At 37.6% G+C, this 14142-nt stretch overlaps 2 protein-coding genes across 2 annotated transcripts in view; one reads left to right on the top strand and one right to left on the bottom strand.

Annotated features, from left to right (window-relative positions):
* LOC135199646 (dynein axonemal heavy chain 6-like) overlaps positions 1-14142 on the bottom strand; it is a 125733-nt gene that overhangs the window by 13527 nt on the left and 98064 nt on the right. Inside the window, 2 exon segments of the mRNA XM_064227803.1 lie at positions 5127-5272; positions 12642-12757. Coding sequence (XP_064083873.1) covers positions 5127-5272; positions 12642-12757 — 262 coding nt within the window.
* LOC135199908 (dynein axonemal heavy chain 6-like) overlaps positions 14010-14142 on the top strand; it is a 60730-nt gene continuing 60597 nt past the window's right edge. Inside the window, 1 exon segment of the mRNA XM_064228028.1 lies at positions 14010-14048. Within this exon segment, the coding sequence (XP_064084098.1) occupies positions 14010-14048 (39 nt within the window).

Raw genomic sequence — 14142 nt, 5'->3', positions numbered from 1 at the left:
TAGAGCAAGGCATTACCCATGCCAATTATGTGAAGATTTATACAGATGGATCAAAGTCATATAGTGGTGTTGGGTGTGCTGTTATTCTTGGTGATACAGCATATACAGCTAAATTACCTGACTTTGCATCAATATTTACTGCCGAATTAACAGCCGTAGTCTCTGCCCTAGATTTAGTTCTTCAAAGTAGTGACACTAATTTTGTCGTATACTCGGATTCTAAAAGCACTTTAGAAGCTATTAAAGGATTTAATAGCTGTTATCCTTGGTGATACATCATATACAGCTAAATTACCTGACTTTGCATCAATATTTACTGCCGAATTAACAACCGTAGTCTCTGCCCTAGATTTAGTTCTTCAAAGAAGTGACACTAATTTTGTCATATACTCGGATTCTAAAAACATTTTAGAAGCTATTAAAGGATTTAATAGCTTTCATCCGTTAATTAAAAAAGTTCAGGAGTCGCTTTTTTGTATATAGTACTGTCTGCGTAAGTCAGTCTCTTTCTGTTGGGTCCCTTCTCATTTTGGGGATTCACGGAAACAAGACTGCAGACAGGGAAGCGAAAGCTGCTGGCGATTTACCAGAAACAACCTTCAGGAAAGTGCCTCATACAGACCTAAAAGGTCCTATTAGGTCTTATGTATTAAGTAAATGGCAAGAAAGGTGGATTTCTCCTCTTCTTGCCAATAAGTGAGTAAGTATAAAAATATCAGGAAAAATATACTGCCGTGGCCTTCGTCATTCCAGCTTGATAGACGAACAGAGGTTATTCTAACGAGATTAATGATTGGGCACACTTATTCAACCCATCAGTTTATTTTATTAGGAAGCAGCCCAACAGTGTATGATTACTGCGACGAGATACTAACAGTGGAGCACATTCTGATGGTTTGCCCCAGATACTTTAACCAAAGGGAAAGATATTTCCAGGGTAAATCCCTCTCAAATACCTTGGGAGATAAAGCAGATATATCTGCTCTCATCTCCTTTTTAAAGTGTATAAAATTTTTTAATAACATTTAGATAATTATTTATATATCATATCATACAGATTTTTAAAGACATTAAGCTATTTTTAATATATATTACGCCATTCATTAAACTTCATATTTTTATTTTATTAATTAGTCACATCTTTTTTTATGAATCATTTACCATAATGCAACTTATTTAACCTTCATTACGACGCTGAATGGCCTTCTTGGCCCCAGTGCCTGGACTGTTGCCCTAAATATCATACATCCATCCATCCATCCAAAATGGTACCAAAAATGCCCATAAATTTCCATATCCTATTAACCACAATTTCAACAAAATTGAATATGAATATCTGACCACACATTTTGGTGTTGAGGAAAAACAATTAACTTGATTGTTATGGGGTCCAAAGTTTGTCAGCTTATACGATATGTATAATCAACTTAGATAGCCTACTTTTATGCAATGCTTTAATTTTCCAATGATTTTTCACCAAAAGTTGATGCCCTCTCGTCCTCTTCATCGCTGATATTAAGTAGTGGAGCAGTGTCATTGTATGAATGGCCAATGCACTTGCTGCACATTGATGTGCAAAAAAGGCCTAGCTTCTTGCAGCTGCACATCATGTTACTGCATCCTTCTGGTTTCTATCTAAATGAGACCACTGTAAGTAGTGTTTTAGGGGCAACTGGAATGTCCATTTCTGGTGGGACAAATGTTCCATCTTGAATTCGCCATCCCCACTCTGTTGGATTCAGACTGTTGCCCATCCACTCCTGTACTGTGAGATATGTGCAATATGAGTGTTGCTTTGCTGCAGCACTTGTTGGTGGTAAACTGGCCAAATTGAACTCTGAATTCAAGGAACTTCGAGGAAAAACTCTCTTGTAGGTGGCATGACAGTACTTGTTGTGAGAACTGTAATTGCTGGTATCATAGAGTTGCAGAATAAAGTCTTTTCCAGCTTGCTTCACCTCGTCATGGGTGTGTCCACTCTTCATAAATGTATCAAGAGAGCCATATTCACTTTTCTTTTGTATCATCTTGAAAGCTTTTGACTTGCCCTGACGATAAATTGCTGACACTGTATCACAGCCTGTCACTGCATGCAGAGACATCAAGTAATTTTTGGTACCTCCTATGGCATGCTGAATTTCCCATATGCTGAATAGCTACAGGATTGCTGTGGCATAACATGTACACATATGTAGAATTGCTTGCTTGAGCAACTGACGTAATAAGCGGATCAAAATCTGTCCCAACAACAGTAACTGAAGTCTGTTCTGCATCTGCTACAGCTAGCACTGTTGAAACTCTTAACCTGTCCGCATATGCATCTGCTTGTTTCACCAGTATGCTAGCTGCTAGCATCTTTTCTCAAAGAATTTGAATGACTTTTGTTGTTGTTGCTGTTGGCCCGGAATGCAGTTTGGCTTGTGGTTATTGGCGTAGTTTCCTAAAAAATTCTATGACTAGAAATGCACTTTTGGGCTTTCCATGTCTGTTCAGCAACCTTTGTGGAAGTCACATTGCCGTGTCCATCAAAAACCACTGTGGATTGATCTCCTTAATGACTGAGAACATATGAGATATAGGTCTGGCAGACACCGCCCTATGTAGATGGTTGTGGCCAAGCAACTGACTGACTGAAGCAGATGACCACCATCCAAGACAAAGAGTCCACTCTCTGGCAAATTAGCACTCTTGCTAAATCATTTTAGGACATCTCCTAAGGCCTTCTTTACTGGCTTGTGCATTATACCATCTTTAAAGGGGGAAGGTGGCTGAGGAGCAAGTTCATAAGCCAAGAACATTTCCATCTCAGAGCTATTATTCAGGACACACGTTATCCGATTGAGTAATTGAGTTGGATTAACTTCCACCTGCTGACCCCTGATTTTGATGGTCCTATCCTTTGTACCAATTGGGCTCACCTTGTCACCGCAGTGCAGAGTGATGTTTGTAAACTTCTCTCCTGACATTTCAGATGATGCCTTCCAACCAAGCTCTACAGCATTATCACAATTCACAGATGTATCAGTGACAATTCCAGTTGACTGGACACCAGACAATCTGGATTGTATCCAGCAAAAGGTGGATGAGCTTGTAACTATCCTACAAAGACATGTAGATCCTTGTTATCTCTTGCCATACTACTTTGACAAAGGTCTTTATGTTGCTCTGATGTACCAGTGTGCATGGCCGTGAACTGTTCAAATCATTCACATTTAGGAGCACAGAGTGGAAGTGCCTGCACCCTCTTTGTTAAAGTACTGTCTGTGATGCCTTGACCAGTCTATAATTTTGTCTAGATTTTCTGAAGAAGCTACAGTTTCTGCTGCCTTGATGTATAACAGTTGGTCGAAGGTAACTCGACAAATTACCAAGCTGTGCTTTTCACATGGCTCTTGTGCAAAATATAGTGCTGGGATTAGAGGGATCCAGATTGATGAAAGGCAGAGTTCCTATTCTGGTTGTCTTATGCTTTTCACCATCACTGGCCACTTTCATGAAACCACTCCACGAAGGAAAAGGGGCTAATTCAAGCTCAGAATATTTTAAAAAGGGGGCCATACTGGGTGCCATCTTGGCTTTTGCAACTTACAAGCTGTTGATCTTCTTAATACCTATTTTATTATATTCTTTGTACCTGAGAACATAGGGATTGACACCAAATTTATGTTTGTATACAATCTAGAAGCAAAGTTATGCAAAAAAATGGAAAATGGCAGCCATTTTGGACGTCATCTTGGATTTCCAAGGTTACACAAAGGGATACCTGGGGACTTTTAGTTTTTCTTTCTGTGCATGTTCCCGCACCTGTCCTGAAAAAAAAATCAGCTTGTCACCAGCTATGTTCAGGTTTGGGGCTATAGTAACTAATGCTTTTGGACTAGTATACTGAATTGACTTAGAGGTCGCAAACAAGTATGTGAAGGGGAAGGTGTTAGAAGAGTGCATGGAATATAAAAACATATTGTTAAATTTCGACAAGAAGGTTACGGAGAGGCTATGAGGATGGTATGCACTTGGAAGTGTTTTGAATGCATTAGGAAGGGATTAATAATTGCTCTTCAGTGGAAGAGCAGTTGGATTTAGACAAGTAATAAGGTGTGTGTGCGAATCCAGTGCTTGTTACAAAACGGTTATGTCAGATTATCTATGAGTGAAATGAAAACTGTACTTGGTATTCAGTGATCTTGGTAGAGATGTGGTTCAGAGTGCATTACTGACTGTTGTGTATTGTCCTAAATTCAGTTTGATATTTGGCTGTCTTGAGTGATTGTAAAAGTTAAAGAGAGTAGAATTATAAGTGAAAATTTGTGGATAAGTTAGTTTTATTAATGAAATTAAAAGTTACTGATGTTATATTTGATAGAATGGGAAGTTCCATACTCTTGAAATATTTGAAAGTTATTTTATTAAGTGGTTAGAAAATAGATATTAGCAACAGTTAGGCAATGAAGGTGAACAAAGATGAGAAAGATGGGGTGAGGAATTTCAATCTGAAGGGTAAAAATGAGTGACTGAATAATAGAAGTATTTAGAAATAGGTGATATGGATGACAATATTAGATTATACAAATCAGAGCAGAGGTAGTATATAATCTGAGAATCTAGGAGCAGATGAGCCTAATTTATGGAATAAAGGAAATGCCTGTGAAGGAAGTTTTACCAATTTTCCCTGCGAGAATGAAGTGAATATGCTGAACGTGCGCGAGAAGAGAAGATAAAAGGTGACAGCTATTGTGATGAATTGTTTGCACAATATATAGGGTAAGGAGGGTTGTACGCTGAAAAGCTGAGAGAAATTATACATCTGTGGTAAATTGGTTGTAAAAGATACACGAGAGAACTTTTAGTTGTTTTGATAATCTTGTGAGATAGGTTGGATATAGTCTGGTAAAAATGGACTCATTACCTGCACATCTGTCTAGGGGATGTAGATTTATATTATTGAAATGATAGGATATTATAAAATTCCTCTCATAATTTTTAAGGGAAACTATGTGCTTAAGAATAGATTTCTCTAAGATTATTATAAATGAAATTTGTAATACTATAAATATTTAGTATCCTGGAAATACACTCTACATAATGCTGTATATTGATAAAGTATATAAACTTATGTAGGTTCATACCTCTTGAAAGCCATCATCTTTGATTGGTAGATGTTATGCATACAGTGTGCCAAGCGGGCCAGTAGTGGTCTTGTTAAGCAACTAGCCTCCTCAAAAAGTAACCAGAATCCTCCTTGCACTCCACCACTAACCATGTTGCTGATACTCTGATAGGAATAATTTACATACTATATTAATATACAACTGTTAATGCAACATTAACATAAATAAGAACGAAAATAAGATAAGAAAATACAACATGAATGCTTATCACTAGGAAAATTAAGATGCTTCATGGATGGACTGGGAATTCTTTGAATTTAATAGTTAAAATCTACAATATCATTGTCTCCATCAGCAAAGGTAGAAGTTTATGTTATTACATTTTTATGTCTGTCTCTATCTTTCTGAGTGTTAACAGGATATACAAAGAATCGTTAAGAGAATTGCATGACGTAGTTGGAAGCATTCATTGGTGACAGAATCCAGATAATTAACTCTATGTGCACAACAAAACAGATCTGATAATTTTATTGCTTATGATTTGGTAAATGCATTTAAGAAGAATTCCTTCCACCAACAATCTGAAAGAGAAGTCATCTCTCAACTTGTAAAGATTGTTTTTGATTCTGACAACAAACTGGTTCTGGTGGATGAGGTTATATATATAAGGGTTGAAATAAGTTCTGTTAAGAGCTCATGTTTTGATTCATTTTAAGTAAAGCTGAAGCTAAGCAAGGTAACCTTGACCACAGAATTATGGCATTTTATGGGATTGACTTCCCAAATTAGAAGTATAAAAAACTTAATATAGTATTATCTTATTAGTTCAGTTTCTGTTTATATGTTATTTAAGTTCAATATTTTACAAAACTGAAAATTCACGAATTACAAAGAAGTCAAAACCTGGTTTGATCCCTTTGATCTTACAGTAAGGGTGAAGCATTCTAGTGCTTCGAGTTACTGAATTATTTGATGCAAAGACAAATCATATCTTGGAAAGCACTTGGCCCGTTTTCAGTGCCAAATCACATATCATGGCTCTTTTAAGAACTATAACCCATCTTGAACATTTAACTCAGATAAATAGTTAACAAGTGCTATCGACCTTTCACTTATTATTTTTTTATGGTATTTTATTTCCCTGACAAATTCTTTAATTTATGTATAACAAAGAAGAGTTCCGTCGTGTGTAAGGGGGTATTTTGTAATAATTTTTCCTTTTTCTATTATATTTTAATAATTTACTTACATTTTTATCTACTTAATACATTGCAAATTTTTTATTTTTCTTTTCTAAGGACTGATCTCTTCTGTCTGTATTTCTTATTACCTTCTGTTGCTTCATTCAAATGAGCACCATATTCTTTGGAAGCATGAATATCAACTCAGTGGCCCCTGTGGGCTTGTTCCAAATGAATAGGGTTCATCTACTGAATAATAATAATAGTAATTGTAACAATATCAATAATTTATAGTATACCAAGAACACTACCCTAAAGAACAACTGAGATTATAATCTTGTAGTTGCTATAGTGCCCATGAGAAACTTATCTTTTGAAATCTGTTATGTTTAAAAAAAAATTGGTCCACCACCTACCGTCCCCATAGATTTGAATATATGAGATTCTTGTTTAACACTATCAGAAACAACATTCAGGTGAAGACACTATAATTTGAAAGAAAACTTCACAAGTACCTCGGTCCTTTTGATAGTTCAACATGAAAGTTAAACTGCAAACTAGGGAACATGACTACTTCCAGTATAGTCAGCAAAATTTAAAATATTTTAGTAATATGGGAGTTATAAAAATGGCGTGGTAATAAGCAAGAATTTCTGGAACAACATATTTTTGCTAAAGTTAGTGTATGTGGAAGAGGTAAGTAACAGTTCCTTGTACAACTGCACAGTATCAGACATGTATATATATGATCATTGCCCAGCTCCCTCCACCTATGCCCCCTCAAGTAGGATTCCATGACAGGGTAAGGGGCTAAGGGACCCTGGCCTTTGAGCCCAGGTCCTAACAAATCATCTTACGTAGTTTTTGGTTTAAATGGCGTGGACATTTTGACTTTCGCAAAATTTTTACTCAGGTGAATCTGAGAAGGGATCGTGGTTTGGAAGGGGTTTGAATTCGAAGCTAATTGTGGGAGTTGTGGTGGTTGATTCCCCACCCAATATGGTTTACACCTAAGAGGTAGTGATGGAATTTTCCATCGCTATCTTCAGGGCAGAACCATCTCCAGGGATCAGCTCATCAGAATCCAGGGGGGCTGGTTTGTGGGTTGGGACTCCAGGCCTTTTTCCAGAAGCCTACCAATATGAATATGTTAGGAGAAGGGAGTCGGTTCTCATAGTGGGGCTGAACTCCCAGCAAGCAGATTGCCTTATACCTGGGCTACTGCAAGTGCATTGGAGCTATCCTGAAAGGATAGGGTATGGGGTGGACTATTGGGAGTCAACTCTCATTTGTGCCATTGGTGGAGAATGCGAATAACTGACTGATCCACAATACTTTCATGATATAACCAAGCAGTTTTGGGTAGGTGGGTGAGCTGGCTTGTGTGAGGGGGTCTGTTGTGTACAAAACTGTACATGCTTGGCATCTTGGGGTATCTTCGTGGGTTTTGGCAGTGTGTTGCGGGGGGAAGGCTAGGTAGTAGAAGCTGCTTGGTTTTCCCTTTCTGATGTTCTATTGGGGTCTGTGTGGGGGCTCTTGGGTGTCTGGTGTCCACTTTTTGGACTTCTGCACATGGTTTGGTTTAAATTTATGGAATTGGCTACTAGTTTTCCCTCCCATGGATCTGACGACTTTCCGGTACTGGCTACGGCTTCTGGCATGAACATGGATATGAGCTTGGCTGTTGGACAGAACCAAACCCTGATGCACCAGGGTGTCAGTAAATCTAGTGGATTTGATTCAAATAGTGAAGTCCTTTATTGTTCTAATATAAGCTTGTCATTATATTATGAATGTTTGTATAGTGTAGTGAAACAATTTGATAAAGTGGAAAAAATAAAATTGTTTCTAGAAAAAGGCAGTCGTTTTCTGCTTTTGTTAAATTTTCTTAACCCTTGGAAGCTAGTGAGGCACAACAAAGACTCCATGGGCATATTCTAAATGACAGAGTTCTCAGCATGAAAGTGTTTTCTGTGAAAGACTTAAATGATGAGCCATTTGATTTTATTCCCAAGACTGAAGAACATTGACCAACCCCATGCACCAAAGTGCTTCCTCCCCCTGTATAGATAGTGCATTGGAGTCCAATACAAAAAATTGTTCATCCAAAAACACAGAAAATCCATCTTCTAAAGTCGATACAAATGTGACTTCTATGATAGTTGCACATTCATCTCCAAAAACAAGTGAGCCAAAATCGACTAATATTTCGGAAAGATGTTCCAAAAATACTTCTAACAAGAATAAGCCAAAAGAGCAATCCCAATTAGATAAAGCTAGTTCAGAGCCATCGATTGTCACAACCACAAACAAAAATGATGAAGCTACAATTATAACCACCAAGAAGCGCACAAGACATGTCCCCAAATAATGACAGCTTTAAAATATAAACTCCTAATGGGTTCAGTGTTTTGGAAAAGATCTCTCCGCCTAGGAAGGCAGTTCCAAAAGTAGTTGCAGCCCAAAAACATATGAGTTCTGATCAGACAAATAGTATGGGTAGTGGACAGAGTCATAGTAGAAATTCTAATCATCAGGATCATAATCAGAAATATGAAGGTCAGTTGAAAACCCTGAACTCCAATTCAGATGAAAATGGATAAACAAAAAAATTTCTTATAAATGTGGCTGTCACTATATAAAAAATGTCCACCAAAAAGGCCAAAGTTGGTACTGAGTTCATACACGAGGTAAAAGGTCAGGTAATACATGGATTTGGGGTAATTTCAGCTTGAACAGTTTATATTTTGTAGGTTAGAAATCAGTCAAGCCTAACTTAATTTTCATCCTCATTTAAAAAAAAATAGTTAAATTGGTGTAACAGTGAAATAGTGTCGGTGCACTACCAGGGCACACTGGTTGACAATGTAACTGTGAGACTCAGCATGGGGTTCAGTGCTACCTAATGGTAGATGTGTCGTTAGTTTCCCAAATGCTGTTTCGCTAGCCCCAGTTCAAAGTCAAACAGCCACACCTGAATTGACAGGATGTGGCAGCGGTAGAGAGCTGAGTCAAGGAAGATTGGGCTTTAGTCTTCTGGAAGGTGTGCATATCACATGAGAATTAAATTGCATTGGATGAATGATGGGGCTAGGGGTAGGCTTATGACATATCTGAGCCGAGTTGTGTCTCATATCAGAAAATGCATGTATGTTGTATTGGTGGTAAAGGGATCAACCCTCGGCCCATGTAACAAAAGCAATGGCAGCACAATCTTGGAAGTCTGTCTTTCCTGAAGAGAAATAGTATGACTAACTGGAAACTTTGTTGCTTGTGCCAGGTGGACACACGTGAAAGACAAGTGGATGCATCAGTTGCTGGCTATGTCACCCTTGAACAACCTTTCCTGAATTTTATAAGTTAAATGCAATGCCTTTAGGGTGATGTGGGTGAATACCAACCGAGGGGAACAATGACCAAATGCTCTGGTGCGAAATCTATTTCAAAATTTCGTACAGAAACTCACTACCAATACAGCAACCATCTCGGTTAATAACACAAAAACAACAGGTTTGCGCCATCATGATGTGTGTTTATCAAGTAAGAAAATCTTTTTTTTGGATGTCTGATGTAATTTTTCACACTTCTCATATAGTGTATCACGCCCATGAATATGGCGTAATTGTTTCTAGTTAAGTTTCATTATGATATTTTGCCATGTTGACATGTTATCGAGTGGAATGAATTGTGCCCTTTTGAAGTGGCTGCCATGGCATTGTAGAATATTTTGAAGTTTTTTATATTTTTTAAATACATAAAAAGTGGAAAATTTTTTTTTTATGGTAAAGTTGATGGTGACATTTAGTGAATTTTGATGCAATTTTTATTGGGTGGGTTCAAGTTTACCTATTCATATGTCCAATGTCATTAAGTCTTTCTGATCTAGCCTACTGCCCTCTTGGAAGCCTGATCAACAGTGTTATTATGCTAAAAACGAAATTTGGTCATTGGGGGGTTCCCCACCCCTCGGTCGGTGTTTCCCCACTTTAGGAGAACACCGACAGAGGTTGCAAAAATTTTTAAAGTGCAAAATATGACACTTATTCTCTGAGTTGAGGATTTATGAGTATACCATAGGTGGGCCATGTTGTGTAGTTTTGTTTTGGGCGCAGTATGCACTCTCTCGGGGACAAAATGCAATTTTTATGTAATTTTTTCTACTAATAGGTCGGTATTCCCCCATCCCACCCTACCATTTCATCCCGAAAGCCTTATAAAGGTGATGGAATTCTGCATACCTTTGAAAAGAACAAAGCTACATATCATAAATCATGTATGTTTAAGTTCAAAACCACACAACAGAAAGGAAAAGGAAGTCATTGTGTAGACAAAAGATGATGATGCCCCATCAGCAAAATTCATACATAGTAGCTAGACGGCAAGTGAAGAAGATGCAGAAAAATCTAAAGGTGAGAAAGAAGGAATCTGTTTTATTTGTGACAAACCAGCACCAATCAAAGATTTACGGTTGATGTGCCATGACATTGGCTTCACATGAAAAGCTGCGATGATGTGCCATGAACCTACTAGATGAGAAACTTGTCGCCAACCTTGGTGCTGGAGATATTGTTTCCCAGGACCATATGTGTCACCTATCTTCTCTGACAGGTGTGTACAACAGGAAAGAGCCTGGCTAAATTCCCAGAAAATTGGGGATGATTATGTGCAGTACAGACAGATGGCATAAAGCTTGATATGTACTTAAAGAGACAAGTAGTTGACTACAGATGGTTGCAGCTGTTGTACCAAGTGCAGTTGAAAGAACAGATACTTGCCCATATCCCAGAACTATAAGCTTTCAAAAAGGGAAGAGAGATTTGGCTTGCCTACAAGGGGAAAGTGGGAGGAGCCCTAGCCACGGCATGTGACTACAATGATTCACTAATCATGACCAAAGCAGCCAAGATATTGAGGAAGCACATGCTTGAACATGAGAAAGAATTTGATGGAACCTTAACAGCAGACACTGGAAGAGACTCTGTACTACAAAGTTAGTTGAAATTTGTAAGTGTGCTGCAAAACGATGGTGATATAAAATCCCAACTTACATATCATCTACTGATCTAGCTTTAGCACAGCTTTTCCACTTCAGCTTTGGAAGACTCCAGCATCTTCAACAGGAAACAGACATTCCAATTCAAGAGAACCCCTGCTTCCAACATACTTTGGTTTCCTGGTATTTGCAAAAACCTGAAAGCGTCAATTAATTGATACGTTTCATCAAAATGGAATTAGCATAAGCTACGATAGGGTTCTGGAATTGACTAAAGGGTTGGGAGAATCAGTTGTAGCAAGGGCTGTTGGAGAAGAAGTCGTTTGTCCCACTACACTAAAAAAAAGGCTCTGTACAACTAGTGGGGTTGACAATCTGGACCATAATCCAAGTGCCACAGTAGCACAAAACATCCTTTCCATGGGACAGGCATATCTTTGTTTCAGCATCCGAGCACTGATGAAAAGGGTGAGGACAGAAACTTGGCCCTATTGATCCAAAGTGGAACAAAATAAAAAAGTACCTTCTCTTCCTGAATATTACTCAAATGTACCCTGTGCTCGCTTTAAACATGAGAATCCCCTCCTTTCATCCAGTGGAGGTGTAGTATACCAACAAGTTGTACTTTCTAAGCATATTTTTCTTCAGTATGTGTCAGACAGGAGTGAAAATGCTGTGTCCATATCTTGGGCAACGGACTATCCCAGGACACCCCATTTAGAGAACAGCAGGATGGTATCAAAACTTTGTTACCATATAGACCACCAAGAAAAAACAGATATCGTGTTGACCCCAGGACTTTCTCACTATGATGAATCAAGTAATTTAAAGTTTTTCACCGTTTAAGACAATTTGACATAATAAAAGCAATTAAAAGGTGGATTCAACCTATTAGGTTTTGACATGACAACGAGAATAAAGAATCATTTATATCATGCGAACATGAAATACATGCAAACAAGTGGGAGCTTTTTTGAGTTTCTTATATTTGCTGTCAGATAAAAAACAGTTGGGTAAACATTCAATGCAACTTAGGGAAGGTGAATTCCCAAGAAAAAGGAATGGAAAATGGAAATTTTTTTAATGTTAATGATGCTTAACAATGAGAACCCCCATCATTGATAGATACTTTTATGCAGGTTTGTCACATCACTGTAGAACAGATCTCTCATTCTGAAGCGTATTGTCAAAATATAGTAAGTGTAGGGGTGAAATACCGAAACATTCAGTATAATTTGACACTTGCAACTGTAATATGTACCTCATTCAGGGCTGCTTTAGTATTTGTCAAGAAGTCCATTCTTAAATATCAGAGGCTTTGCTCTAGAGAACAACAGTATTATCATTGCAGATACTTACCTGCACAGGAGTGTACATAGAGCAGTTAAAAGAAGCCAGATATTGCCCGACCAGACGTGCTACACACTTAAGTGTCTCTGTTTTCCCTGCACCATGTCCACCAACTACTACACCAACTGCAATACAATACGGGTAGTAAACATTAGTAAAGATGTAAGATAACTGTGCATTGATGGGGTTAAACAAACATATTCACATAAATAATTTTGTCAGTAGTGCTACAACAAGATTTGTTTGTAACTGTATTCATACTTTTGATATGAATGCTGAAGTTCTCTTTAAGATTCACAGAAGGAATAATTTCTGAAGTCTTTGTTTGTCAGTGACCTTCTGAATCATAAAGTACTTATCTATAATCTAAGATTGTTGGGAATTGGGATCTTTTAATAATATATTAAATGATTTTTTTGAATAGCAGAACCCAATGGGTATGTGTTAATTCCCAGATGCTTCGCAAGGTAGTGTTCTTTGGCCTTTGCATTTTATTATTTTATACCGATGATATGTGGCCAGGTCTGGAGAACAAACTGATTGCGCATGTTGATGATGTTACTCTTTTAGCTATTTTCTCCCCCTCTCTTCGCATTATATCTGTGGTTTCAGAATCCTTGAATAGAAATATGGCACACATTCATGTCATCGGTCAGGATTGTTTTACTAACTCTTAATGATGACTTGCGACATAGATGTAAAGTGAGTTCATTATGTTTGTGGCATAAAATATGCCACAATGGCAAACATCGTCCACATTCCTCTTTTACCTGACCCAGCTGTTTTTGCTAGCAACACTAGGCAGGCTGCTCTTGCAAACGATGGTTTGTTTTCAGGTAACAAGTTTAATACTACTCAGTCTGCAAGAAGTTATTTTGGCTAAAACCAAAATGTGGAATAGTTTACCTAATACCGTTGTAAAGTCTTCTGATTTCCAAATATATAAGCAAGGAGGAAATTCATCCGTGTTTTTAGCTGATGTCTCCTGAAGTCAGGTGTAAAATAAAATAAATTCTCGTATAATGTCAGGTTTGATACAAAGTCTCTACAGCCTAAACATTGTTTTTGCAGTTAATTGCCCAAGTAGACGGTATAGTGTCAACTTTATATACCAACAACTTTGTATACCAACAACAACAAATGTAGTTCGCTATGCATAACCAGTTTTCATTGAAAAATGGCTACTTCTTAGAGAGGTGCAATATTGCCTATTTGTAAGTTCATAGGTCTTTACTTCTCATCATCCTGATCTCAGCAGTTCTCATTCCATGATATATATACTGGTACGTGATCATGCTGTGTAATTTTAAGATATTTTGGGCATGGAATAAATAGACATTATATGAGATCGGTTTTAAAGAAATTGCCTACTTAAGAATGACTATAAAAGAGCATGAAATACCAATAATATACCAAGTAAGAATTATTAAAGAAATATGAAAGACTTAGATTACTTATAAAAAAATATCTGAAGAAAATGAACTTTACTTCCTCCATTAACAATGGTGGC

Source organism: Macrobrachium nipponense, chromosome 26, assembly GCF_015104395.2.
Source record: "Macrobrachium nipponense isolate FS-2020 chromosome 26, ASM1510439v2, whole genome shotgun sequence".
Taxonomy (NCBI): Eukaryota; Metazoa; Arthropoda; class Malacostraca; order Decapoda; family Palaemonidae; genus Macrobrachium; species Macrobrachium nipponense.
This window is presented reverse-complemented; position numbering and strand designations above follow the sequence as displayed.